Source organism: Lingula anatina, chromosome 1 (genome assembly GCF_051362555.1).
Source record: "Lingula anatina isolate TDL-2025a chromosome 1, LinAna3.0, whole genome shotgun sequence".
Classification (NCBI taxonomy): Eukaryota; Metazoa; Brachiopoda; class Lingulata; order Lingulida; family Lingulidae; genus Lingula; species Lingula anatina.
Window position 1 is genome coordinate 42,893,135 of NC_141767.1, and position 25,823 is coordinate 42,918,957.

The 25,823-nt window shown below is 34.8% G+C and overlaps 3 protein-coding genes across 9 annotated transcripts; 1 reads left to right on the forward strand and 2 right to left on the reverse strand.

Annotated features, from left to right (window-relative positions):
* Positions 1 to 53: 53 nt before the first annotated feature.
* Positions 54 to 6,953, reverse strand: LOC106158534 (vacuolar protein sorting-associated protein 26B-like). The gene is made up of 9 exons (XM_013534570.2): positions 6,793 to 6,953; positions 5,373 to 5,516; positions 5,110 to 5,185; positions 4,688 to 4,844; positions 4,159 to 4,323; positions 2,994 to 3,100; positions 2,016 to 2,084; positions 1,573 to 1,715; positions 54 to 1,402 (listed from the first exon to the last, which is right to left on the reverse strand). Exons 1-9 carry the CDS (start codon positions 6,793 to 6,795, stop codon positions 1,268 to 1,270), a joined length of 999 nt encoding a protein of 332 aa, XP_013390024.1. The 5' UTR covers positions 6,796 to 6,953; the 3' UTR covers positions 54 to 1,267.
* LOC106158535 (U1 small nuclear ribonucleoprotein A) lies at positions 6,824 to 11,410 on the forward strand. 4 transcript variants are annotated; one of them, XM_013534575.3, is made up of 7 exons: positions 6,824 to 6,891; positions 7,355 to 7,423; positions 7,729 to 7,901; positions 9,467 to 9,600; positions 9,867 to 9,943; positions 10,222 to 10,354; positions 10,626 to 11,410. In XM_013534575.3, the coding sequence occupies exons 2-7, from the start codon at positions 7,360 to 7,362 to the stop codon at positions 10,783 to 10,785; spliced, it is 741 nt and encodes a 246-aa protein (XP_013390029.2). In that variant the 5' UTR covers positions 6,824 to 6,891; positions 7,355 to 7,359; the 3' UTR covers positions 10,786 to 11,410. The 4 variants fall into 4 exon arrangements, with proteins under 4 accessions (XP_013390029.2, XP_086856326.1, XP_013390025.2 ...); XM_087000200.1 differs by lacking the exon at positions 6,824 to 6,891 and adding an exon at positions 6,949 to 6,966; XM_013534571.3 differs by lacking the exon at positions 6,824 to 6,891 and adding an exon at positions 6,989 to 7,171.
* On the reverse strand, positions 11,166 to 25,652 carry LOC106158543 (transcriptional regulator protein Pur-beta). 4 transcript variants are annotated; one of them, XM_013534589.2, is made up of 8 exons: positions 25,504 to 25,652; positions 18,608 to 18,714; positions 18,308 to 18,410; positions 16,794 to 16,829; positions 16,573 to 16,691; positions 15,955 to 16,075; positions 15,622 to 15,728; positions 11,166 to 15,164 (listed from the first exon to the last, which is right to left on the reverse strand). In XM_013534589.2, the coding sequence occupies exons 1-8, from the start codon at positions 25,604 to 25,606 to the stop codon at positions 15,033 to 15,035; spliced, it is 828 nt and encodes a 275-aa protein (XP_013390043.2). In that variant the 5' UTR covers positions 25,607 to 25,652; the 3' UTR covers positions 11,166 to 15,032. The 4 variants fall into 4 exon arrangements, with proteins under 4 accessions (XP_013390043.2, XP_013390042.2, XP_013390045.2 ...); XM_013534588.2 differs by having other exon boundaries at positions 15,616 to 15,728; XM_013534591.2 differs by lacking the exon at positions 16,794 to 16,829.
* Positions 25,653 to 25,823: the final 171 nt, after the last annotated feature.

Below are 25,823 nucleotides of genomic sequence, written 5' to 3' on the forward strand. Positions count from 1 at the left end.
TTTGGAATCTATAATAATTAAAAGTGAAGTAAAACGGGGGGAAGATGCAGGTATTAAAAGTGGAGACAATTTATTACAATTACTATAAAACCCAGTGTCCTTCAATGACTGGGTTTACAATTTGACTGGGAATCCCACTTGTGGATATGCCTGTGTGATAGGAAATTTCACTGTACAAAATTTACATGATATTTCGTTTTTGTACCTACAAAACAATTACTATTAGGGACTAAAAGTAAGGTGAGTGAACAATTTTAGTCAAATGCAACTTGACGATTTCATGGCAATCTCATCAGTTCTTTTAGGACTCACTATAAACCCAATGCTACTTATTTACAGTTCAAATTTTGGAAACAAATATATTGCAACAGTATACTGAAACCACGTGATATATTAAATACACATTCAAGCACCATTCTGATGATTACTTTATATAATACAATGTGTTGTCATCTTATAACATGTGAAGGTTCAACAAATAATCTCCCTTTTCCCTTTATTTTGTACAATCATTTTAAAATGACATTGGGAATGATTATACAATTCTTGAACCAAATCTTCCAGTAAAGGGTCCATTTTAACTACTTACAATTAATGTGTGCTTTTAGCCAGGAATGTTTGTAAATATCTCCTTAAACTAAACTAACCAATAACAGACAAAACAATATAAAGATACCTTCATAAACAGTGTTTGTCACAACATACAATTTTGACATAGGATGACATTAGGATGTGTATTAAACTTGAAAAGCAGTTGACAAGTTTGGTATTCCTGTAACAGGCATTCAGTCATACTACTCCTTGATACATTAATGCATGCCCTCAGAACCCCCTGCATTGCACACACAACAGCATTCAAAAAAATTTGCATTCAATTTCTTCTAAAGGAATTCAACATAAACCTGATGTAATATTAGTATATTAAGAGGAAAAAAGTATGACAAGAAACTTTGTACAGTGATCCAGATTAATTACAACAAATGTGATATATATGATGAAATAAAAAATACAGAAATTAAATGAAATCCATAATTTGAAGGGGGAAAAAAATCAATTTGAGATGTTGGAAATCTGAAAATTCTTAAATATAATCTCAACCTTAAACTCTACATGATACGCCCATGATTTGGTTCTTTGATTTCTGCAGTGGACATATAGACCTAGTCCCAGTGCCTAAGGAGACATTTCCTGATGTGCACACACTGGAAGTACACGAACTGATATAAAACATCACATCTGCTAAAGTCTATTCACTCTGCATCAATTCCTAGGATTCTTCGTCTGAATTGGCTTGCTGTTGTGTGGAATTACTTTGGAACTGTTTCAGTGCATGTTTTCCTTGATAAGCTGCTTGCTGAATTGGTTTTCTTACTTTCTCTGCTTTCCTAAACACTGTTATTTCCTATATGATCAGAAATAAAGAGGTTGGTGTCAAAAAGGTCAAAATATCTCTATCAGGCATTTAACAAATACATGTACAGTGCCCCTCTCCCACCCACCCAACAATACATGTTACTGACAGCCATTAGACACTTGTGTTTAAAGACGAAAGCAATTGAAACCAGAAGTCACCTGTTGTTTGAAATACCTCCTTTCTTCTTCGTCAACTAATACTAAATTCAAGTAGTAGCGAACTGAAAATTTTTTGTTGATATCCCTCATGGTTGGTGTGAGGTCATATCCACTCAGGAACAGCCTGATTGGGATAGACTCTCCTGTAAAACAAAAGCATTATTACCTGCAATGCAGCAACTTATAAAACTACCATAGTATTTTTCTCTTTTTTTTCATTATCTATTTATTTTTTGTTTCAGCTTCTTAGGTCAGGCAACAAAGGGCAATTTTAGGTGACCCACTAACTGGCACTATTGGCATCAATCTGCAACATGGGTGTGCTGTACAATTTATAGATGTGTAAAAGACATACATTAAGTTCACAGAAAACGACATGAATGCTTTACATGCTCAGAAGATCCCTTTAAATCAGGCAGGATTTTATAAAAATAACCATTTACCTCTGACTGGGGCACCATCCATGATTTCATATTTGGCAATGGTTTCATTTTCATTGAATGTATTTGGACCTACAAGGCATAAACAGTCAACATAAGAGTGTGATCATTCCCTTAAAATGAGATGTTATGTAATCATTTGATTTTTTATATTATAACTTGCTCTTTACAGTTTAGTCTTAATGTGAATAAAGGGTACTTATGATCAAATAAAACTTTAACAAACTAGCATACTGAAGAATTACATAAAACAGTCATACAACTACACACGATGTCATATCTTTGTAATTTTTAAACATCAACATGCTATTCACATACATCAAACATTACATATTAAAGTGAGAACACAACAATAATATAACCAATATACTGGGTGGATAAAAAGAACAATAAAATTTAATTTTCTAGTTTAACCTTTTTTACTTTATGAAAGAATGATTAATCAGTTGCAGACAGCATTAAGCCTTTTATACTGATATTCATGACCTGATATCTTTACAATATTTATCAATATCTCTATTATGTACATGCAGTGGCTGATTCATTACTTAACACATCCTCAGCTAGATGCAGTTATGAATTCTATTTCAATCCATAAATAGCAAATCTGGTCATCCTTCTTTATGAATTCAGAAACTACTTGTTCTACATGTTCTTAATGGCAAAGTATGTTATCCGACTTGCTAGAAAATGTAATTAGTGTCTGGATGCCCCTGAAAAATCCCACCAACCAAGACCCTGCAAAGCACTTAAAACAAGCAATGATTGTTGGTCACTTTTGTATTGAGCTCCACAGCAGTGTTCTGAAAGCTAAATCAATCAAAACTTGAATGTCCAAACAGCAACAAAATTTAGTGACAAAGCAAATTTTTTAGATTTATGAAATTCACATTTAAAATTAAATATGGTCTCCACCCTCCTTTTCTCCTTTTTTTAATCCACCCAATATATCTTGGTGAGTGTTCAAGGACAAATCAGTACCTGTTCCTGTTGTTTCTCTCTTGATAATTTGTATCTCCATATGTTTGATCTTTATTCTAACTAGCAGGAAATAAATCTTGCCCACTATCACATCTTTCAAGTGATACCTACATGAAATAAAACAGACAAACAACATAGAGAAAAATGAAAAAAGACATGCATAACATTAGTAAACACAGATCAACTATAAACAAATTGAGACATGTACCACGATAACAAGGCCACCTAATACGAAACAATGATTTTGAATGAAAGATAAGATGACAAAGTTCCGAGAACAAAGTGCTGTTGTGTTGTACAAGGATTGCACACAAGTTCAGAGAATCAAAGATTTAACAGGAATCAGTAAGGCCCATGTCTTCCAAAGTGCAATGGTGAAAGAATAGTTAAATCATTTTTGAAACTGTGATTATTCTGGTTATGTGAAGATTTGAGTTTCCATTTTCAATTCTCTGGTACAAGTTGAATACTGCAGCAAAACTGCCCTACCTGCATAATCACCACTGCAGCATTCTCAGTGACAATGCAAAGTAGTTGTTGGAAACACACAATAGGGCAAAGTATACATCTAACCATACATAATATGTGTTACAATAATACATGAACTAAAACATCAATGTCACCAGCAAGAAATCCATCGTGACACAACAAAATGATCACGATCATGCACGATCTATGAATATGCTGCTCTACCTGCTCCAGTAATCTCCCGTTTCACTATGGCCAACTCCATGTAGCGGATTTTGATTCGAACAAGAAGGAAATAGATCTTTCCAACTATGACATCATTAAGGTGGTACCTGTTTACAGAGTACGTGTAAGCAGCAGCTGTGGGTTAGAGCCTTTTCTTTACATTTATCAAGAAATATGCCCCCCCACCCACCCATCCCCCTCTAAACTAACAATATAAAACATTGAGCCCAATGTTGATGATAAAATCAATCTGCATCACCCATGTTATATCCTGACATCGTTATGCCCCTGTTGTACGCTGAACTCGTCAGTATAAGCCTAAACTGTTAAAGATCACTTTGCTGTAGTAAATCATTTAGCAGATTTAATTCCATCAAAATACAATTTGTAATATATGGTGGCATAAGCTCATTTATCTTGTAGCTTTACAAGCTTTATATACATTAAAGATATTATAATACAAATCACTTACTTTGACTTGTTATATTCAAACTCTATATGTAAACAGTCTTCTATGCCCACTTCCATCTTAATGCTATTGTTCATATCTGGGTACTGGGATAAAGTGTGTACAATAATTTCTTTTTCCTTCACTGCGTCTGATATCCTCTTCACTATTGTTACTCTCAGAAAGTACCTATGGAGAGAAAGAACAAATCAATTTTGTGTTCTTTTACACATCTCACACATCTCTTAAATTTGTACATTTCAGACCAACTGCAAAGTCCCCAAGGAAGGTATCACAGTGGAGGTTTTGAAATAAAGAAAATGGCCCAAATCAAAACAGAAAGTTATGGCAGATGGAACAACTTGTTTAGGAGTCAAATGTTACAACAATTTTGATGTTGAGTAACAAGATGGGTAGTGAAGTTATGTGTATTCTTTGCTCAATACCATGAAAATTAAATCACATCCAATCCACCTCATTTTGTGATTAGAACAGATCTACTGAGCCTGGAGTCTAGATAATTTACCCAATAATCTCTCTTTTGCATACTCACCTTAATCTGACATTTGTTCCTGTGTATGACTCATATGGTTTTTCCACTTGAACAAACTCAAAGTTGTAGCTTGTATTTTGTGAGAGTTCACCTGGTCTGGCAAGTTCTTTGACTAGTGATGTGAACTCATGGTGATTTCCTCTGTCATAGTATAATTCTGAAAAAGAAAGATAATTTGTTTCATACTTTGTCTATAAAAACTTTGTTAAAAATAAAACCTTACTGAATAATTACTATACAGAAAAAAAAAACCAGATGGAGAACTTTCAAATCTAAAACTGTATTTAAAATTTTAATTATGTTGACACAAAACAAATGTTATAGTTAAAAGAAGTTGATTTATACTAAAATATTATGTATACAGTTTGTGTCATAAACAATAGTTATTTCTGAATGCAGGTTGTTTTATTCTAATACCATACCTATTTGGCCTATAAACTCAATTTTTATTCCTTGGTGTTCTAGCTTCGTTCCTGGTTTTTTCAGTGTGACATTAACCTTCAATGCAAAAAAGATGCATACAATACATACAGATCCAATGCCAACACAACAGTCTATAGAAAGATAATTACACTTATTCCATTCTTCTACCAATAATATAAAAAAGTAAACAATGGCAATAAATGAAGGGAAAAAAGACATATTGCAGGCTACAAAATTTCATTGACATTTTAACACAAGTCACCTTTCCCACAACAGATTCTCCATCATAATAGAGAAAATGCTTTTCCTTCCGTCCATCCTCTGTCTTGATTTCTGCTACCTTCCTTGTATCTTGCCCATCCAAGATGATATCAATTTCGGCACTCTGGCCGAACCCAAAGAAACTCTGCAATTAGGAAAAAATTTAAAATGCAGTGAATTCTTTAAGAAAAGAATGATATTTCTATTAAAAAACAATGAAAGTGCAATTACCAATAAAAAGACGGTCAGCTAGAAACACAGATGCATGCCAGGAGCTATCAAATTCCTTTCACTTCCTATAGGCACACATTGCAGAATAGACAACTTCTGAATGTACTCAGTACATACAACAGGGATTGTTTTCCACCAGGAGGCTACTTCTTGGAACTATCATGTGGGTCAAACAATTTCCACTGTAGAAGAATCTTCACAGGGATTTGTTTTCTAGAAGCTCGGCTTTAAAACTTTGCATCATAATTTGACCTACATCATAATTTTTGAGGCATGGATCTTAGCTTATTCACAAAGCTCTTGATGGCAAAATTGGTTGGCTTTTGGCAGCATGACTATAATTTTACAGATATGTGCACTTATGTCTTCCCTATAGTACATATCAAAAAATGTGAACAGGAGTAATAATCCATGAAAATTTCCACTTCTACCTATGTTGGCTTGCAATCTATGATATCCTAGTCTTGTACTAGTAAGTACATCTAAATTCCTAGTCAGTAGCTTAAGTGGCAACAAACCATATCGCAAACTTCTTTCATAAAAACAGTTTTTCAGCTGTCACCTTTAATTACCTAAACCCAAAAAACTTAATTACAGAGATGACTTCATCTCATTTGCATTGATCACCTGTCAATAAAGGCAGCATAATCATATTTTTCCAGATGGGTGTTTTGTGAGTTTGACTTATGCAGAGCCAAGATGACTGCTGTTGTTAAATGACTATCAAATGTAAGATGCAACATAGCAAGTGATCATAATTCTAGTCTAAGATTTTTTTCTGAATTTTGCAAGTAATTAGTAGATCTAAAATCAAGGAACAAAAATGCAGATTTATCCCGACTCGACAGGGAATTTCACAGTGCATCTATTTATGCCTACAATATGAAGGATAAGTATAAACCAACATAAATACATAAATAACACCAATATTTAGAATTAATTTACAACAGCAGTTAGCAACATGAACTCCATCATTTCAGACTAGGCACAGTTGAATGTCAGTGCTGTTGTGTTGAGGTCACATGATAATGATTTACCTCCCCCTTTCGATTAGAAACTTAAAGGAGTGAAAAATACTATTCTAACACATGTCAGTGACTACAGACACCACAGCACAATATTACTTATTCCTCTTTCGCTGGTTTGTTTTTAAATGTTTGCTTTCAATGGCAAAAAGACAGAAAACCTACCATTTCAGAAGAGTTCTTCCTGCTTTAGATCAATATGGCGAGTTAGTAGCATCACGCATGCGCGACTCCTTTTTCGAGATACACATTTTTGCACTAGAGGTATTTATAGGGACATTTTATTATATTGCTGGCTTACAACTTCAAGTAAAGGATCGTAAAAAGCTAATGTTAAATGTATGTTGATATAAAGACTTGCATAATTTATTCATTGAGTTTCAAATGATTATGATGGAATTTCTTAGGGTCAGATTTTAAGCTAAAAATATACGAGATTTGACGAGAAGGTCAAGGTGAAAGCCGGTGCGAGCGTTAGAAAGAAAGACAGTGTTCGACTAATTTTTTAATCTTATTCCATCGTAAAGATTATAGGGAATTGCAGGTAACATAGGTGCGTCAGAATATTTTTAATAGTCTGTAAAATAGTTTCAGGAAGCTGATTTTCCTTTTGACGTAATTGGAATGACAAAATTAACTTCATAGTTTAGCCAAGTTCGTTTACTGAAAGGATGTTGACTTGTTAATTGAGATGGGTGCCAAGCATAATATTCGCTTCTTATTTCAGAAAGAATGGAAAGCAGACCAGGTTGCACAGTGTACATAAACAATTTAAATGAGAAAATCAAGAAAGATGGTAAGTTAATTTTCACACACACACACACACACACACACAATAATAATAATAATAGATAAGAACCTTGTCAAATTGATTTTAAAGCCTCAGTTCTCAGTTCTCAACTTCATTCTGCAATTGAATTTGTCTGTATCATGTGTATGAAGTTTCCAACATGCCGATTTTTATGAGGGGAGATCACAATTTTCTCTCTTTCTCTCTCTCTCTCAAACTATTATGATAGCTAATAATTAGCTTTTAAACTTTCACATGAGCTTTGTACTACACGTTATATTTTGTGTTATGCCTGTTCCTTTTCTTTTCAGAATTGAAAAAGTCCTTGTATGCTATATTCTCACAGTTTGGACAAATCCTGGACATTGTGGCATTAAAGACATTAAAGATGAGAGGACAAGCCTTTGTGATATTTAAAGACATTAATAGTGCAACAAATGCTCTCCGTTCAATGCAAGGATTTCCTTTTTATGACAAACCTATGGTATGTGTTAATATTTAGACTACCAGTATCATACATTTTCTGAAAATTTAAAAAGGAATATAGTTGAAAGTGAGACATGTTGACAGCCATATCTGCACATTTTTATAAATTGGTAAAAATTGGTTATTAAGCCCAAACAGAAATTCATTATTCACCCTAAAGGCCTTGAATTTTTTCTCATGCACATTTTTACGAGTGATGATTGAAAAGTTTTAAGCTGGAGTAAGAAAGTGTAGAGAGTCTTTTTTATTCTGTGAAAGCAACATTTCTCTGGATTATATGTTAAATTCTGATATGCTGTTTGCATGGTTGTAGACAAATATGTCAGTTAGTAGGGGTTTGTCTGATGGCAAAATGACCACAGCTGGTGTTCAGGCTGTGATCCAGTATCTCTCTCTCTCAAAAAAAAAAAAAAAAAGGAAATTAATGAGAACATGGTAAAGACATCAGTGGAGGACATCCCATCTTAACCTGCTACGGTTAAATGCTGATCATCTGAATTCAAGAGATCCAGCACAAGCACTGAATATCACCAACGATCAGAAAGATTCATATTTATGATTCAGAAGATCCATGTTTTTTTTTTTGATAGAAAAGTAATTGAGCATTACATAGCTAGTGCTGAAATAGTTGCCATAAGCGAGTTCTTACAGAAGACCTGGGAAGGATTAAACAGCATAATGGGTCCTAAGGCTTTTAATAGACAATCAAAAAGACTCCAGGAATCAAAAAGATTCCAGGTTCTAGATGTCAAGGAAGGACTTTCAGCTTTTTGAAGGAGGCACAGATTTCCTATGATATGTCTTATGACCCCCCCCCCCCCCCCCCCCCCCCCCCCCCCCCAATTCAAACAACAGTGGGGACGATGGAAACTTGGGTTCTCTCTCTACCCCCCTCCCCTTTCCACACACAGACGTGCAGAGACTAAATAAGGCCAATGCTTTGTCCACTGCGTGAAGGACATGACTTCTGTCTTCTAAGATACTTAGAGCCCAACAACAGTGGACTCCATAAGTGAAGATGATCAATGGGGATTTTAAGATGCCCTTGTTTGCAACAACTCCTGGAGAAAAGAAAGCACATTGTGGAATGCTCTGATGAGCTTTAGTTTCAGTGTTTTGGTGTACCTGTCAGTTGTAGCACTGCTCGCTATTTATAAATGTGGCTTTTGAATCCTTACCATCCAACACTTTTATTTGGCTCTTTAAGATCTCTTCTTTTCTAATATGAAAAGGCATCATTTCTAGAATGTATTATGAGAACAATAATGATGTCATATCTCCTGTGGATGGCCTCTTTTGGCTTCTGGAGAGACCTATGAGACTGTCATTGAGGTCTTTTTTGGAACTGCAGCAGCACTGGTAAAAGTATTAAAAAGGAGGGTAACGTGAACTCAGTTGTGGCTTCTTGGTCGGGCTCAAAACTTTTCAATTACCCCTTATAATTTATTGAAAGGGACAACCAAGATTCTTAATGAAAAACAAATTTATTTTGATTGTGTGAATAGAGAATGAAGAATGCCAGATATTTATTAGTGATAACCAAACCTTTTTCATAACTTACAGAGAATACAGTATTCAAAGAAAGACTCAGATGTCATTGCCAAAATGAAAGGCACATATGTAGAAAGACCAAAGAAAAAGAAAGTTGAAGAAGAAGTGCAAGAACAACAAACAAAGAAGAAAAAGAAGAGTCAGAGGTCAGCATATTTGCTATAAATTCTTTATAACCAAAAGTAAAATGACAACATTGTGTCTTAGTCATGTCTAACAATTGTTGTACATGCCGCTAAGAAGAACCCAAGACATTATTTGCTTGAATTTGAAAGTGAAATAATTTGTCCATATACATTATCTGGGTGTTTTTGTTATGTATGGATATTATGCTTTATGATAGAAATTTGTGTAAAATGGCTGTCACAGAACAAAACTTGTTTACAAGGTCCTCATTTTATTTGCATTTCAGAAAGGAACAAAATGCTATGCTTGCTGCAACATCCGCACCAGTTCCTCAGCCATCAGCACCTTCAATGCCTGCTATGGGTAAGTTTTTAAAAGGTTTAGATGTTATATTACATTCACACCTATTGGTTGCCTAAAAGAGGGTTTGCGATGTTATGAGCACTAGAGTGTGAGCTCATTTTACACGTATTTAGTGTATATTGTAATAGTAATGATAATCACTGGTGAAATTGCAACCCACAGGTTAGTCTTTAAGATTAATATTAACAGGTTTTCATTTTATGGGTGATTGTGTAGATTTTTGACTTTTGTATGTTGATATACCTGTTGATTTACCTGTTGATATACCTGATTTCCAGCTCCACAGGCAGCTGCCCCAGTTGCCCCTGCACAACCTGCTACCATTCCAGAGCAACCACCAAACCAGATCTTGTTCTTGACCAACTTGCCAGAAGAGACCAATGAGATGATGTTGTACATGTTATTCAATCAGTAAGTTGGAACTAGACTGTTATTTTCTAAATGCTGGCTTTTACATCCCAATGAACCTTTTTCAATTTCGTTTTTCCTATTAGGAAAAAAGTATGTGAATGTGGTAGATGATTAGATTTTCTTTTCATTTGTTACAGACTGATATAGCGTCCAGATTTATTTAATAGGTATGAAAATTGATGAGAAACCATTGCAATTTTCTTATCCTTCATATTTGTAGATAAGTCTTAGCTGATAATTAGCTTTAATAGTTTCAACACTTTTTTTTTAGGTTTCCGGGTTTCAAAGAGGTGCGTCTTGTTCCTGGCCGACATGACATTGCCTTTGTCGAGTTTGAGAATGAAATGCAGTCTGCTGCAGCAAAGGATGCTTTACAAGGATTCAAAATTACACCCACACATGCAATGAAGATATCATTTGCTAAAAAATAATAAGTTTTTTGTACATAATTAATAAAGACTTATTTACTTGAGGTTTAAAAAAGCATTTAAATATTTCAATAAGAGAACTGTTAGGATACAAATGGTTATATTTTCAACAGGGATAATTAAGTGGGAGACCAAGGGTCCATGTATAACATGATCTAATCCTTGTATTGTGTCAGCATTGCACCTCTGCTGACTGCCAGCATTGCACACAGCTGGTGATATTTCAGGATTGTACAGGTCCTTCTGCAAAGAAGATGCTGGCTTTGATTTTTGTTTTGCACTTGGCATTGCACAAGGCCATGTCTTTTTCAGCATAAATCTTCTCTGGAAACTTACTGTCCTGCAGGATTTGTATAAAAGCTATGAAGAACTTAAAAAAAAAAAATTAGATCTAAGATATTTTTGGAACTTGTGTCACAAAGTAAGTATTGTTTGCTGCCCAATGGCAAGTGGTATGTCATGGAGCTACAGTGTGTAACCACTCCTACTGGTAGGTTTTTATTTGTTTGGTTTTTTGATAACTTTTAAAGCAAGGACAATTTCATTACAATACTTAAGTCTGTCAGTTCCTCCTTAATAAGTTGCATAAGATTAAATCATTATGAATAATAAAGATTTTCTATTACAATTTTCTTGTTATTCAATTTCTATTATAATATGGCATATGACCACATAACTTTAAAAAAACCCGGTTTATCAAATTTTCAAACCACGCAGACTACCCAGTTTGGAGTGGGACGGTGAATACAATTATTTTTTGAGATATTGATTGTGGTCATTGTTTTGAAAGTTAAAATTACCCTCGAATAAGTTCATCAAGAAGCAATTCATGCACTTTGAATGTTTTTCAAATTCCTGGCTTGGATTGCTTAAAGTAATTTTTTCCAGTAGAGAAATTTACTGATGTTAAAATTATATGTTTTGTGAGAAACTTAACAATAAAAGACCGAGTTCCCATGCCTAGATCAATCCATCTGGATTGATCTAACTCCCTGGGGAGTCTCACTAAATTGTAATCAACTAACCGACTTAGTCTGTCACGCCTATCGAATCAGCTAGGGGGTAAAGATAATTACCCCTTAACAGCTTTACTAGGTATGACAGACATTTAAACCGGTCAAGTTGACAGCAATTTAGTGAGACCCCCCAGGGAGATGGATTGATCCAAATATCTGTGGAAATGGTACCAAAATTGTGTACAGTAATGCAGGTTAAAAAAAAAACTGGATAATTCTGAGCGACAAGATGCTTGGAAACCCTAATTACTTCAATGCATTTAACTGGGGACCACGATAGTTGCTGTTAACCATATTAAAATTCTATTGTTTTCCAAGTAGTATTAACTGCCATGTAATTGGCCAATCTTATTCATACATAAGATTATGCAGGACGTCGTGCATTCTGTCATCCTGTTGACAAGAGGACATAAGCATGTCTGTGAAAGGCAAATCTTACTAAATTTTTGTAATCCCTAGTAAGATCATATTAACTTGGAACTGTATCACATGGCAGTTACCAAGGTATTACTTAGAAATTGCTATGCTTTCTCAAATAATCTGGACAATTCCATTGTAATACCCTTCCAAAATTGCAATGAAAAATATTACAGAGTAACCCTTTCTGAATTTAATTCTCCATGTGTTAGAACCTTTACGAACCAACCTGCAAAATCTCTCATGTAATTTTTTTTACCGTATGCCAAAGACTTTGGTATAATAAGTGATGACAATTTAATTGAGAGGAAGATGCATGTTAATCGATTACTAAATTCCCCCATTATATCCAAACAATTATGTCAAAAGCGGGGACTCCATGAAATGCTGTTGGAGAATTTGGTAAAATAAAAGCTGCCCAATACAATATCAAAGAAGTTTAAAGGCTATAAAAAAAGAACAATACAAGAATACATTAAAGATTTGTGTTATATTCAATAATTTGCACAACAAGTTTAAACAAGTTCTGAAGGTGATAGTAGTATAACTATAGATACCACTACGCACTCTTCATCCAAATGGACACTAAATACAAAAATACAGATCTGGGGCCTCCTTGTATCAAGTAGGTATATGATCACAGGATGTTGATGCTTATTATTACATAGCCCCACCAACCAACTAAATAATATAGACATAACAAGGAATTCTAGAGGGCAATAAACAACTAATTAATAATAACAGTTGTAAACTTCCAATAAATCGTATTCTCAGCTTATTTTCATATTAGGAAAGGGTAATGAAGGGATGCACTGCTATTCCACTTCATTATAACATGCAATATTAACCTCCTTACAGTAGTGTTGTGCTCAGAATAATAAACCCCCTCCCCATTCGTCAAGACAACAATATTACAATGTATAGAGTGCTTTTAGCTAACTGTCTTCAACTTGAAGGATATAAATATGAAACGGCACAAAATATAGTTCACTTAAAATAGTAAAAATTGTTTTTTGGGTAACTTTAAACTGCAGGAAAACTGAAATAAAAGAAAATGACATGAAAGAAATCCGGATGCAGTATCAATAATCACTTTTCATGGATACTACTGCCATTTGCTTTCTTGGTCTCTCAATTTTCAAATTTCTTATATGCCTAATAACTTAGGTTTGATTGCAACTGCATTATTCAAGATTAATGGCACAGAAAAGTTGATGAACATCTCAGACTGCATCATTCTTATACTTCACAAGTCCACATGCAGATTAATTCACCTGGAAGTTACCAAGATGATCAAGTCAGAACAGAAAAGTACAATGCAAAATTAATTCTAAATCATAACATATTCATAGATTTCATGAAATCATGGCAGTGATACGTTTTTTAAAAAAATTGCTTTTCTTGAGCCTTCCCTTCACCTCTGATTACTGATCAAATTTTCTGTGTGCATTCAGATGCGGCATTACCATCTCAATAGCATTTCAACTGCTGGCCATTTTTTACTTGACTGTTCTGACCCTGGTTACCTTCTAAAACTTAAATAAAATATATATCTAACAAAATGTGGAACTGCATGCAGTAATCGTTCTGATTAACGATGCTTTCTATCCAAATCATAACTTGCTTCATGACTGAATGTAAATTAATATTTCTTCCTCATTATAATCCAACAACTTAATAATAATAATAACTACAGCATCTTGAGACAATGTTGCTGTTTATCCCATGCAAGGATTGCTAAATGTACAGCCTAAGAAATTAAAATAGCCCAAACTAAACCAAGAAGATACTTCCAACACAATCTGTGTGATATGCAATGCACATTTCTTAAGCACTAAGAACCCTCACATCACCAAGTTGCAATGGAACACCAACACTGAAAAGTGATCACTCAAAGGGAAGTCTTCGAATAGAAATTTGGACAGAAAAACCAGCCAATCACAGGTACACGTTTCGAGCAAACACAGCAAACTAAATGGGCTCTCACTTTCCACAAGGACTGAACTACTTGCTACATACTAAGAACATTAGGTACCTGACCTAACTGTGTCACAATCTAGGCTGTGGATACAACGATATACTGCTGATAAGAAGTGAGAGCCTCAACCAATACAGGCAGTCCCTTTGAATTACTTGCAAGATGGTGGGTATATCTCACTTAAAACCCAGAGCACTACAGTAGCTTGTCATCAACAGCACTTGCTCATCTGTATCAGTGCTGTTGTGACAATATCTATAGCAATTGTACAATATGAAGTATAGGGCAACTGTCAACTTACAAGCAATTACAAAATGAACTTGTCCCCCTCCCAATCAACTGTCCTACTACCACTTTGCAAAACTTCTAGTCAATACCAATTTTATCCATTAATTACTGAAGAACTCTCCACAAATAGTGAATGAACAGGAAATTGATCCAATATTCGCTTTATCCTATTGCTTCTGGACAAAGGAAATGTGCTTCATTTTATGATAGCAGAAAGAAAAATAGGAAAGAGAGGAATGAGCTGATGGTGGTCTCTTTAACATTGTGGAAGTTCACTCTCAATAGGACAGTGAATCGACATGTTTCTCTTATCCTGGTGCTCAGTGTCTCCATCAAATTGTTTTCACATTCCTTCTCATCTGGAGTCTTTCCTTACAGTGCATCATCTTATTAGAAGGGCCTTGGACATACAAAGACAGGGCAGACAAATTTGGACATCATCAGAAGTCCCCTTGATCCCTTTACATTTCCGATGCTGGGACAGCCAGCGCCATCTAGTGTGTTGTAGCTATCACCTGTGCACATTCCCTCTGTCAATTGTGAATACTTCTTTATTTGCTGCTCTCCTCTGGTTCATCAACATCTTGCTCTCCACCTTTTTCCAAGAATTCATTGAAGATGTCCCGAAATCTTGTCCATGCCCTTTCTGGAATGGTGATGGCAGTGCGGAAACTGTTTCGGGCCTGCGAGAAACAAAAAATAGTCTCCTTTACACTGTACCAAATTGGGATAATACTTTCAGTTATGTACATATATTACTTTGCTAACAAAAGTGAACGCACTGAACTCTGTTCCTGGTGTATTTAAAAAAAAAAAACAAATTATCTTTAAGTTACCAGTTTTAAACTCTAGACTAGTTGTTGATACACAAGTTCATGTACCTGAGACTCTACAAGGAAAGATATAGACAATTTTTCAAAACAATTCATTATAATGCTTAGCTAAATTAACTTATATTTGAAATAAAAATTGAACAGGCAAATGTGACTTATGGGTTAGTTGAATATTAAAAATAAAAACAAGAAAAAGTCTTGTTTAAGTTTGTTGTAACTGCAGATATGAAAATTAAGTAAAAAAGTTGGATACAAATGGCAACAGGTCAACTTCTAAAGCATAAAAAACACGATTACAAACCTGTACCTCTGAAACCCGCATGAACACCCCACGTCTGTTATGACCAACATCAAAGTAGAACACTTTATTTTCTGTTCTCAAAGACCTTGATTCTGGTAAATCTCCAGCAGGCTCTAAAATGTCAAAAACATAATAATTTAAAAAAATTCCATGCCACAAAATAGTTTATCATGTTCAGAAAATATCTATAATGTAATCCAAATGCTCAGATGCTACACATAAGTTTTAAGTGTGGAAGTTAAGCTAAGAATCAGACGGCAGCATGACAGACTGACTCTTGAGGGAGCAGATTTTGCTGAACTGAACCTCACTGTCACTGACCTTGTTGGAAATACATACCATGGTCATCTGTGCCAAATTCATCGAGGAGATCCGTAAGGGCATCACGAAATTCAATCATACCCTGGGCTGGGATTGCAATTTGTGAACGAGGCCCTCCACGAGGAATTGTTTGTGATACCTGTGAAGAAATACAATTGAAAAAAAATTTTTTTTATGTTTTAGTTTAAGAAGTGATATCCTGAATCCCATTCTTAAAATTCTCTATATATTTCAGATCTTGAAGGGGAAATAGGTGAGACATTAATAAAGTAAAGTAAAACAAAGTAAAATCCACTTCTTGTATACTGCACTCCACATACATATATCGGTGTGGTTTACATTAGATGCCTGTCAATTTTTGGCCCCGATACAGACTGGGTGTTGACGTTCTAGCTTTCTGGGGAGGAAAAAGCCCAGCTGCAGTATGAGGTGATGAATGCTAGTAAATGAACAATATCTTTCACTGCAAGACCAGGACCTTTACCCCTGCTTCAACCCTTAAGTGCCAAGTGAGGAGACAGCAGGTATCATTTATGAAGGACTCGTATGTCCCTGGACAGGATCGAACTCCAGCTCAGAGGCAGACACAAGGCCATCTGGTCTTAATATCAATATGTTTCTGAAAATTATTCTTACCCTTAAAAATCTACCCCTGGCATTCTCTTTTAAATCAAGGTAATATCTTCTGTTGTCTTTGACCATGGTCTCACTTTTCAGTTTGCCATCTTCAGGAAGGTTGTCAGTACTGGCAGGGCCTGTGAACAAAATAGTTCCCCATTTCAACAAACAAGTTAAAACATTAGAAAAGCAAAAATTATTAGTAGATCAAGGTCAAGCCAAGGTCAATAGCAACTTACCCTCTTCCTCATCAGAATGGACAGTCTTTTCTGGGCCTGAAAGTAAGAAAGAAGGTTTCATAAAAAACAACAACCAAGCAGCCACCAAGTTACGATACTTCATGGCAAGAAAGCTGTAGCAGAGGAGGATGGCTTTAATCAAAATTCAGTAACACTGAAAATAATCAAGAACATGCAATCAGTCAGAAAAAATGTTAGCACATAATGCCATTGCATGCATCATTTACCCAAGAAGCCATGGTCATATACTTACACATACTCCTACATGTAATACCTAGCTTTACCTCCCCTAAACAAGATTTTGAAAACTCCACTGTGAATTGTTACTGTGTCATTCATTTGTAAATGTAATTTAGGGCATATATAAAAAGCAACAAACTAATTGAAAAAAAAAATGACTATCAACTTAACATGAAACATATTTATGTTCTGTTTAGAATCATATGACCTTTTAAGGCCAAAAGGATATTTAATGGTGGGCACTGAAATGAACTGTTGTTAATTATTTTTAAACAGCTGAAAAAGTAAACGTATAGAGGAATTTCAATTCACTTGGATCCACCAGATTGCATTAGCTTGGATTGAACAGAATATTGAACCATTTTAAGATTTCCCAGGACATAACAATTTATCACTTGAGACTATAATGTTATTGTGCACCAAATGGAGGATCAGGAAAGTGATCAAGAAACAGCAGCACAGTCCACCTCTCAGAGTCCAACTCACAGAAACCAAGAGTTGGAGCTCCCATGGGAGTATTCCAGCATGGTGAGCCAGCCTTTCCCACTGGACAGGTGGAGGAAGGACTTCCAGTTAATATTCAACCAGCAGATGCCATTAACAGTGGAGCAAGATCATGATACTTCATCGAAACAGAATATTTCCCAAGTTTGTTTGGTCGTAATTTTTTCCCCAACGAAAATTATCAAATCACGCTTCTTTCAAATTAATTACTTATTAAGTGAGCATCCCCTAAGCATGTTAGTTTTTCATTGTTCAACACATAAGTCTGAAAAGTGAAAGGTCTGTCAAAAAATTTCAATAATTTCAATCATTTGGCACTAAATTAGTTTTACTGTTAAAATGAGAAATTGTTAGTTAAATGATAGACTTTAACTACATAATCATTACATAAGGTAAAACTCAATCCAAAAATAAAAATAAGTACAAACTGTAACACTAAACAAACAAACAATATGATCAATTTGTAGTCAATAGAGTTCAACTAGCAGATTAGACAGAGAAACATTGAAATTTGGTGCAATACTCCACCTCTTCTTCTGAATTATTATATTTTAATATATTTTAAGAAATATTTAATAAAATGTATTTTAATGTATTTTAAGAAAAGTTAAGAAAAAACGCACTCATTATTTCCATTAAACATGTACTGTTTCTAACCAACCAGTTAATCTCTTAATAATCCCATTTCTTGTGCAGCACAAACAACAGGAAACTTTCAATACCGTGTGCTGCAAAAGAAATGTACCATTCCTTTAGTTAATTCTTATTACCAAGAGATGCATAGTGTTCACTGAATTCCGTCAGATGGTCCCGGAACTCTGCTGCTGTGGACATGGCCAAGAGAAGACGGCTTTTCTTTCCTCCTGCTCCAACCTGAAACAGCATAGGCAGTTAGTCGCATACTCTCACATGTAAATGTTCCATTAAACATATGTAGCTCTGAGAAGAAAATTTCACACGTTTTATCTTTTTTTGCATTACCACTCTTTAAAGAGGCTCCTTTAAACCTTCTCAACCTTCAATGCTGATCATTAATACTGTTATTTTTTTTATACACAAGGCTTTCTTACCTCTGCAACCTTAATAAATCTCCCCCTTCTGTTTTGTTTAACATCCAGGTAGAATCTCTTCGACTGGATCTGCAGCGTTTTGGTAGCTAGCTCTTGTTCTGAAGAGCCTAAAATCATAGAAAAAAGAATATGTGACAAGTGACTAGCAACGTATCCCTTTTTAACCTAAATGATATATGTTTTGCATATAAAATTCAACCTATTTGAAAATTTTTTTCAATGCATAAAAATACTTAAATACTCAGCTACACAGAAAATTTTACAAAAATCCAACTTTTCATACAGCAAAGCTCATTCAAATTCAGGCAGGTATCTTTTGTACTTAGTTTCAACAAAATTCCTGTAAATATATGCTCCCCATTCCATCTTTGTTGATGAACATGACAGGCATTGACAAGAAGCCTCTTTGGCTATGAAAACATTCTGGCTTTTTTCTCATTTGGGATCCATTACTTCACTGGAAGTTTTTTTTATTACTTCCACATACACCTCCATTAAAAATCACTTTCCTGGGTGGTGACATACTTGTGACATGGATGACTAAGGCTAATGAATTTAAGTATCAATGGACTAGAATCTCCCACCAAGTATTCTAGTCACAAACTGAATTCAATATTCACAGCATACTATAGCTAGTAGCATTCCCAAGCAGAGAAGTCAGCTTGACGTAGGTGGTAGATGAAGATATTTAAAATCCCAAATGCTGATCAAATTACACAGAAAAAGAATCGATTCATATATGTAAGGAGATTACATAATGCCATTACTGTTACTCAACTGGCAAGAAGGGGCCTGAATATACTGTTCATAACAAAGATTGATTCCTGTCACTTGCTTATCTATACAATAAAGCAAGAACAAATCAAACAAACAGTTCTATTTTTGCAATTTAACTTATAGAACCCCTACCTACTTTGGCTCACCAAAGAGTGAAAAAAGTAACTAAACTTCTGATAAATAAAAGCACCTGAGGCTACTCTTGAGGGGGCCTTCAATTGATAGGGAGTTCACTACTAATGTGGCTCCACCCCTTCATTTAAATGAACACATCTTCTGGGAAATGAATTTCCTGTTTTTAATGCAGCAAATAAACCTCATCTACAATGTTAAAATTAATATTTTAATCATAGTTTAAATGTCATACTTATGTGTCATGGTTCTGCATATTCTCTTCTTTCGTTGCTGACCTTTTTAACAAAGCCTATCACTTGGCTTCCTGAAGTGTAATCTACAACACCTAATCCACCACTGCACAGCAGGTATACCAATACCCATATTATAGCCAGTGTCTGTGTAAGGCAACTGCTTCACTTATCAAGTCCTTTCCTCTATTTCACCAAATGTAAACTCACATGAAAGAGGTTACTACTACTAGTCTCCCTCACTAAATTTACAAAACAAGCAGTTCACTCCATACTTTGTGAGTAAAATATTACAAATCCCAAAAGAAAACTTTGTGAAAGCTGCAGAAGCTTTTGCATTTTTTCTAATCTATTTTCAAGATGGAAATGGGTTACCAACACTTCAGAAGAACATCCAATTCATCTACTATTCCAAGCAGGGCTTTTCCCAGGCCATCCAAAATTATCACCTGTAATTCCCTACAAAATTTCATGTAGTCCAAGCCATCATGTTTCAAAAAATTATTAGCCATCCAGCTGTCTTTGAAAATGGTGGCCGTCCAGTCCAGTGATACCAGCAGCCGCCCAAATGACGGCTGGACAGTTCGCTGGGAAAAGCCATGATTCCACCTTCATTTATTACTACTCTTTTACTCTTAATACAGAAAATAAGAAAACAAAGTGGGTGCCTAACTAACAAATATAATTTATATGCACTATTTAAGATATCAATACATAAATCAATATAAAGTTCCTCATCATTGAAGACACACCTAGCACATTGAACAGAGTATAATCCCAATTTACAGATTCAGATGGTCACTGTTAGCATAAAAGAAATTATCAGACAACAGAAATAAAAAGTCTTTCGTTTAAAAAATTGTAAAGGCAGTGGGAAGGTAGGGCACAATATCTAACTACCACAATCAAAAATCACATCTGGACCTTTTTCACCTATGTTTTGGTACCCCCCCCCCTCCCCATTTCCCCCAACTTCATCTGAATTTATGCAAACCATAAAAAATGTCCAAAGCACTTTATATACCTTTTTAAACCCAGCATCCTCCCACTGGAACCAAGGCTCACACATGCACATAAAACATAAGAACACTAAATTAATACAAGCACACAAGAAGATAGAGCTGTCAGCACACACATCAATTTATCAACCTGTCAAACTGCTTGACCTTAAAGTCCCTGCAGAGAACACATCAATATCAATCTAGTTAAAGAAAAAGGACCCACTTCCAAATTGTACATGTCAGTCCACACCTCATCCTACCTGGACAAGTATCTTTAATATACTGACAACCAATGTGTTGGGCAATCAAGGCAAAATCACAATTATGAGAATTGTTAGAAATCTACAGTATCTAGTCTAATTTCTCACTTCAACAACCACATTTCTTTCCAATATATAGCAAAAGGTCATTAAACCCCAACCTCCTATTGCTCTGTCTAGGTCATCTGGTGTTAAGCCTGCCCACTGTAGGTCATCCAGGTAAGAGGTCCACTAGCCTATGCATTCTGTGTCACAGTTCATGCAGCGATAAATGTGAAGTCTGGACATTTTTACCTGGTTGGTTACCAACACAAAGATAAGGGTAACAACAGAAATACTTCTTTTTCCTACACTATGAATTCAACCCTATTTTTTCCTAGCACCTGGGTATCAACATAATGAACTAAGTCAAATTTTGACAGTCCAATGCATTTTTAACTCCGTCATATTCGCTTAAGTAAGTTTAAATCCCTTAAAAAAAGTGTAAAAAGGCATGGTAAGGAAGAGTTGCTTGCCCTTTGGAGGTCATTTAGCAAAATGAATGTTCAACCCAACAAACAATCCAAATCCTGTCATTAAATGCAAACTGTTTGACATGTAAATGAGAATATAATAAATTTATACAATATCCAATTCTACATTATGTCTTTTCACAAATAAAAAGACTGCTGCAAGCTAGTATGTTTGAAGCCATTGCAAAGGAGAGGGAGATTTCAAAATAAATTATGATCGATCTGCTTTAAATGACTAAATATGTCATGTACAAAAATTCAAACTTCCATGAAATTTGACATCACGCACGAAGCCTGGAATGAATTTAGTTAGCTCCAAAAGAAATTTAAAAGAATCAATAATTACCTTTGGATACAGTGTATTGGATAAATGAAGGGTGATTGTGGTGTATCTGACATTAGGTATTAAGGTAAAAGTATTAAAATGCAACCAGAATCTGATTTCAAGGAGTATCCCATGTCGCTGGTTAGCCTCCCATGCCTTCAAGCCCTTTAAACACTCATAATAGGACATATATCACAAATTCTGGGCATGAGATTCCAATGCCATAATTGTCAAATTTGTCATGAATTGTATGAAAACAGTCATGTCTTGTTTAGACACATATGAATAGAGAAACAGCAGCAGCCTAAATTTTGTACATCGGAAAATACATAAAAAGTTCCATTCCATGTCAAAAATATTAAGGCCTCTGCACTGACATTTGCAACATGACGAACAGAAAACATGATGACACAAACATTGCCAAACAACATTGCATAATCCAATGTGCAGATAGAGCAAATCATGAATATCTTTGTTTTCTTTTGACCTCTGCTCGTATCCACCCTAAATAACTATTTATCTTGAGATATATGTTTGCTGCAGCATAGAGCTAATTTATCTTGAGACAAAATCCCTGTGTCTGCAGATTTAGAAGTCCAAAACATATCAGTCTCCTTTCAATGGGAATGCATGTCCATCTGTTCCACATGGTATTTTATAAATCTCTGCCAAAAAATCTGGAGGTTGGGTGTGGCTCCTTTTTAGACAAAACAATGGAAGACAGGTACACATGCCCTCTTGAATGTGAAATGGTATATGGCTACCATCATCAACAAGTGCTCAACGCTATGGAACAACCCTCACTGTCCAAGTATGTGCTATACAAAGGCATAACTTGATTGTATCAGAAAATAAATTATCTTGTTCATTCAGATATCTTCTCCTTCCAGAACATTTATATAATTTTAAATCTCGAGTTAAAACCCATACTCATAAAGCAACGTTCAAATATATATATCATAATAGCTGTTTTAAAAGTATATAAATCTTCTACGCAGAACAAACTGACACAGAGCCCCCATAGAGAATATAGTGCTGCATCCCAAATGACATACAGACTAGCTGAAATATGGGTTCAAATTTAAAGGCTGGTTTTTATAAAGGATATAATGTACCTAATTAAAATTAAGTTAAAAAATGATACAAACCCAATGTTAGTAATCAAATATTTTTATACTTTAATCTGTGGAATAGCAGGACTCTATACTTTGCTTATATCCATAACCCCTGTCTGCATCTATTCCAACTTTTATATTATTATTATTTTTCTTTCTTTTAAACACAACTTATAGACAACATGCAATTTTGGCACAAAAGTGAGAGGGTTGAGAAACAGAAATTAACAAATTTCCCTAGCACCATCATTTTCTATCCTTTACCTGGATCGTGACTCTACAGAATGGTGTTACAAACTCACAACTGTCCTTTTAGTACTTTTTCCTTTAATTTGCCTTAAGACACGTGAACATTCATATGCATTCCTTGCATTTTCATTTCCTGCAGTTTTTTTTTTCTTTCAGCAGATATATAAACTTCATCATTCTAAAAGGACATAATATGCTTTTGGAACATATCTACAGCCTATCTTCAAAAAAGAAAATAAATAAAAAAATAAAATAATAATAAAATGAAGAAAATGTAACACAAAAACCAAAAATCCCACATGTACCACCAGACCAACATTTTTCAAAAATAAGACCTTGCATTCTTCTACATCACATAAAGATCATAAATTAGATAATTTAATCTCATTTGACAGAGAAAGATCTTCCAAAGATATAAAAACCAAAATTTAATAGAAAATTCTGCATATCACCCCCTCCCCCTCTATTCCAAATTGAGATAGCTAAAACCACATTCTATCAATTGCAATTTTCAGTAAGCCCATCAAAACAAGGCTTGATGATGTTGTATCACAGAAAGTATCAACTCGTTCTTTTTCAAAACGCCATGGTTGACAGGACTACAAGAACTCACTGTCACTTTAATAAGTTATACAGCACAACCTATATACAGCTCATACATAGTTACTTTAAATAAGTATTAACAGGACTTAAAATCAGTTCAACCATGGTTATAAATCCACTCCCTAATCAAGCTGACTAAATAAAAGATCCCTGTGGTTATTCCTATCAATATTCAGAGATTTAAAAACTATGGTGATCCCATAGTGGATGGCCTTGCAATAAATGAAGAAGAAATGCACACCTGCAGCTGTTTTACACTATGTAATGCTAATAATCCACTCTGTTAGAAAAATTCAATGACAATTTAACATGCCCAACTGATCCACAAAGGTATACAACTGTAGTAGTACTTGTATTTAGATTACACTAGTCCATTAAAGCTATATTGAATCTAATCACTCAAAGGAATATATATATATATATATATATATATATATATATATATATATATATATATATATATATATATATATATATATATATATATATTAGAAAGTGCACAAGTAACGTACTTGAGTGAAACCATTTTATCTATAACTTAAAACATACGGTCTTTGCCACTAGTTTAACATAAATTTTTTTGCTCAACTTCATTGATTTCACTTTCAATGTATGTTACTATGCTATTGTTTGGATCATCTACATGTACTAAGGCATGGCTCTCAAAATTGTCCAAGCATGTGCCTCCTGGTACAAATCTGATCAGCAAATGTTTTAAAGTACACATGGATAGTTTTTAAGTTAGTCATTCACACTCCTTTCTCAATTCAAGGTGACCACAAATTGAATGTCAAAATAAAACAAATTTTGCAAGCAATACATCAGCAAATTAGAGTCACCATCCCTTTTAACCACAAAACTCCAAAAATATTTTAACCCAAACCCCACCATGGGTTTAACTGAGGAGACTATCTCAATATTTAAGAGAAATGACTTGCACTGTTTTCCATTCACACAAATAGTTTAAAAGCATATTGTGATCCCTCATAAACATCATCATTTACACAGTGTTCCTATATCTATGCTTGTACTCTCGTCATACTGGCAATCTACTTTAAAACATAACAAGTCTCCTCAATAACACAACAAACGTATAGGGGAGTTATCAGTCACTGCAACAACAGAAGTCTACCAAATCCCCCTCCTGTCAAATTCTCACAGTGACAGTATGCTCAACCTTTATATGATGCGTGGTATATAACATGTGTGACAAGTGTATGTTTCATGTTTCCCATTTAATATTTATGTAGAAGCTTATCATCTGCATCACACTGTCTAATGCAACAGTTAATTAGACAAATATACCTAAAGCATGCTTGTAATTTATGCACAAACAAACTCTTGAACGCCATTTTGATTTAGGTACAGATGCAATTGACAGCAACAACAACGTTTCAATTAAACATATACTTTAATGATACTACGCATGTTATATTATTAAGAAAACTTACATATCAGGTTATCAGATGATAAGCAAGGGGGCTTTGTAAAAAACAGCTGTCACCAGCTGTCAAACTGTTCACCCCAGGACCAGGGTCCAACTTGGACACCGCAACGCAAGAAGTGACCACCCAACATATATAACAGGATTGTCAAGCATGCGTGGCAGGCAAAATCATATAACTGAGGCGAATGTGGGGAGCAAGGGACCATGTTATTTGTATAAGTGCGTTTGTTCAATGCTGTTACCTCTACCCTGCACCTGCTGCTGCTCATCACTCTCTCGATCCGACATGATTCTGCCCTTCCTCCGCAATCGCTGGCCTCCTTCTGAAACTCCTGAATTATTCATAAGCTACTCTCAAATCCCATGTTTGTATGCTTTTGTAATGAAAATAACACTTGATGTATCCAATTGAATGTTTTCTCGAAGATGTAATAATAAAATAAAATTAAAAAAGAAAAATATGGAATTATCATCTAAATAAATTGCGATAATTATTTCTTTTGCTTAATCATTTCAAAATGACAAGAGATTAAAAAATTAAATAGGCCAAGTAATTCTAAAA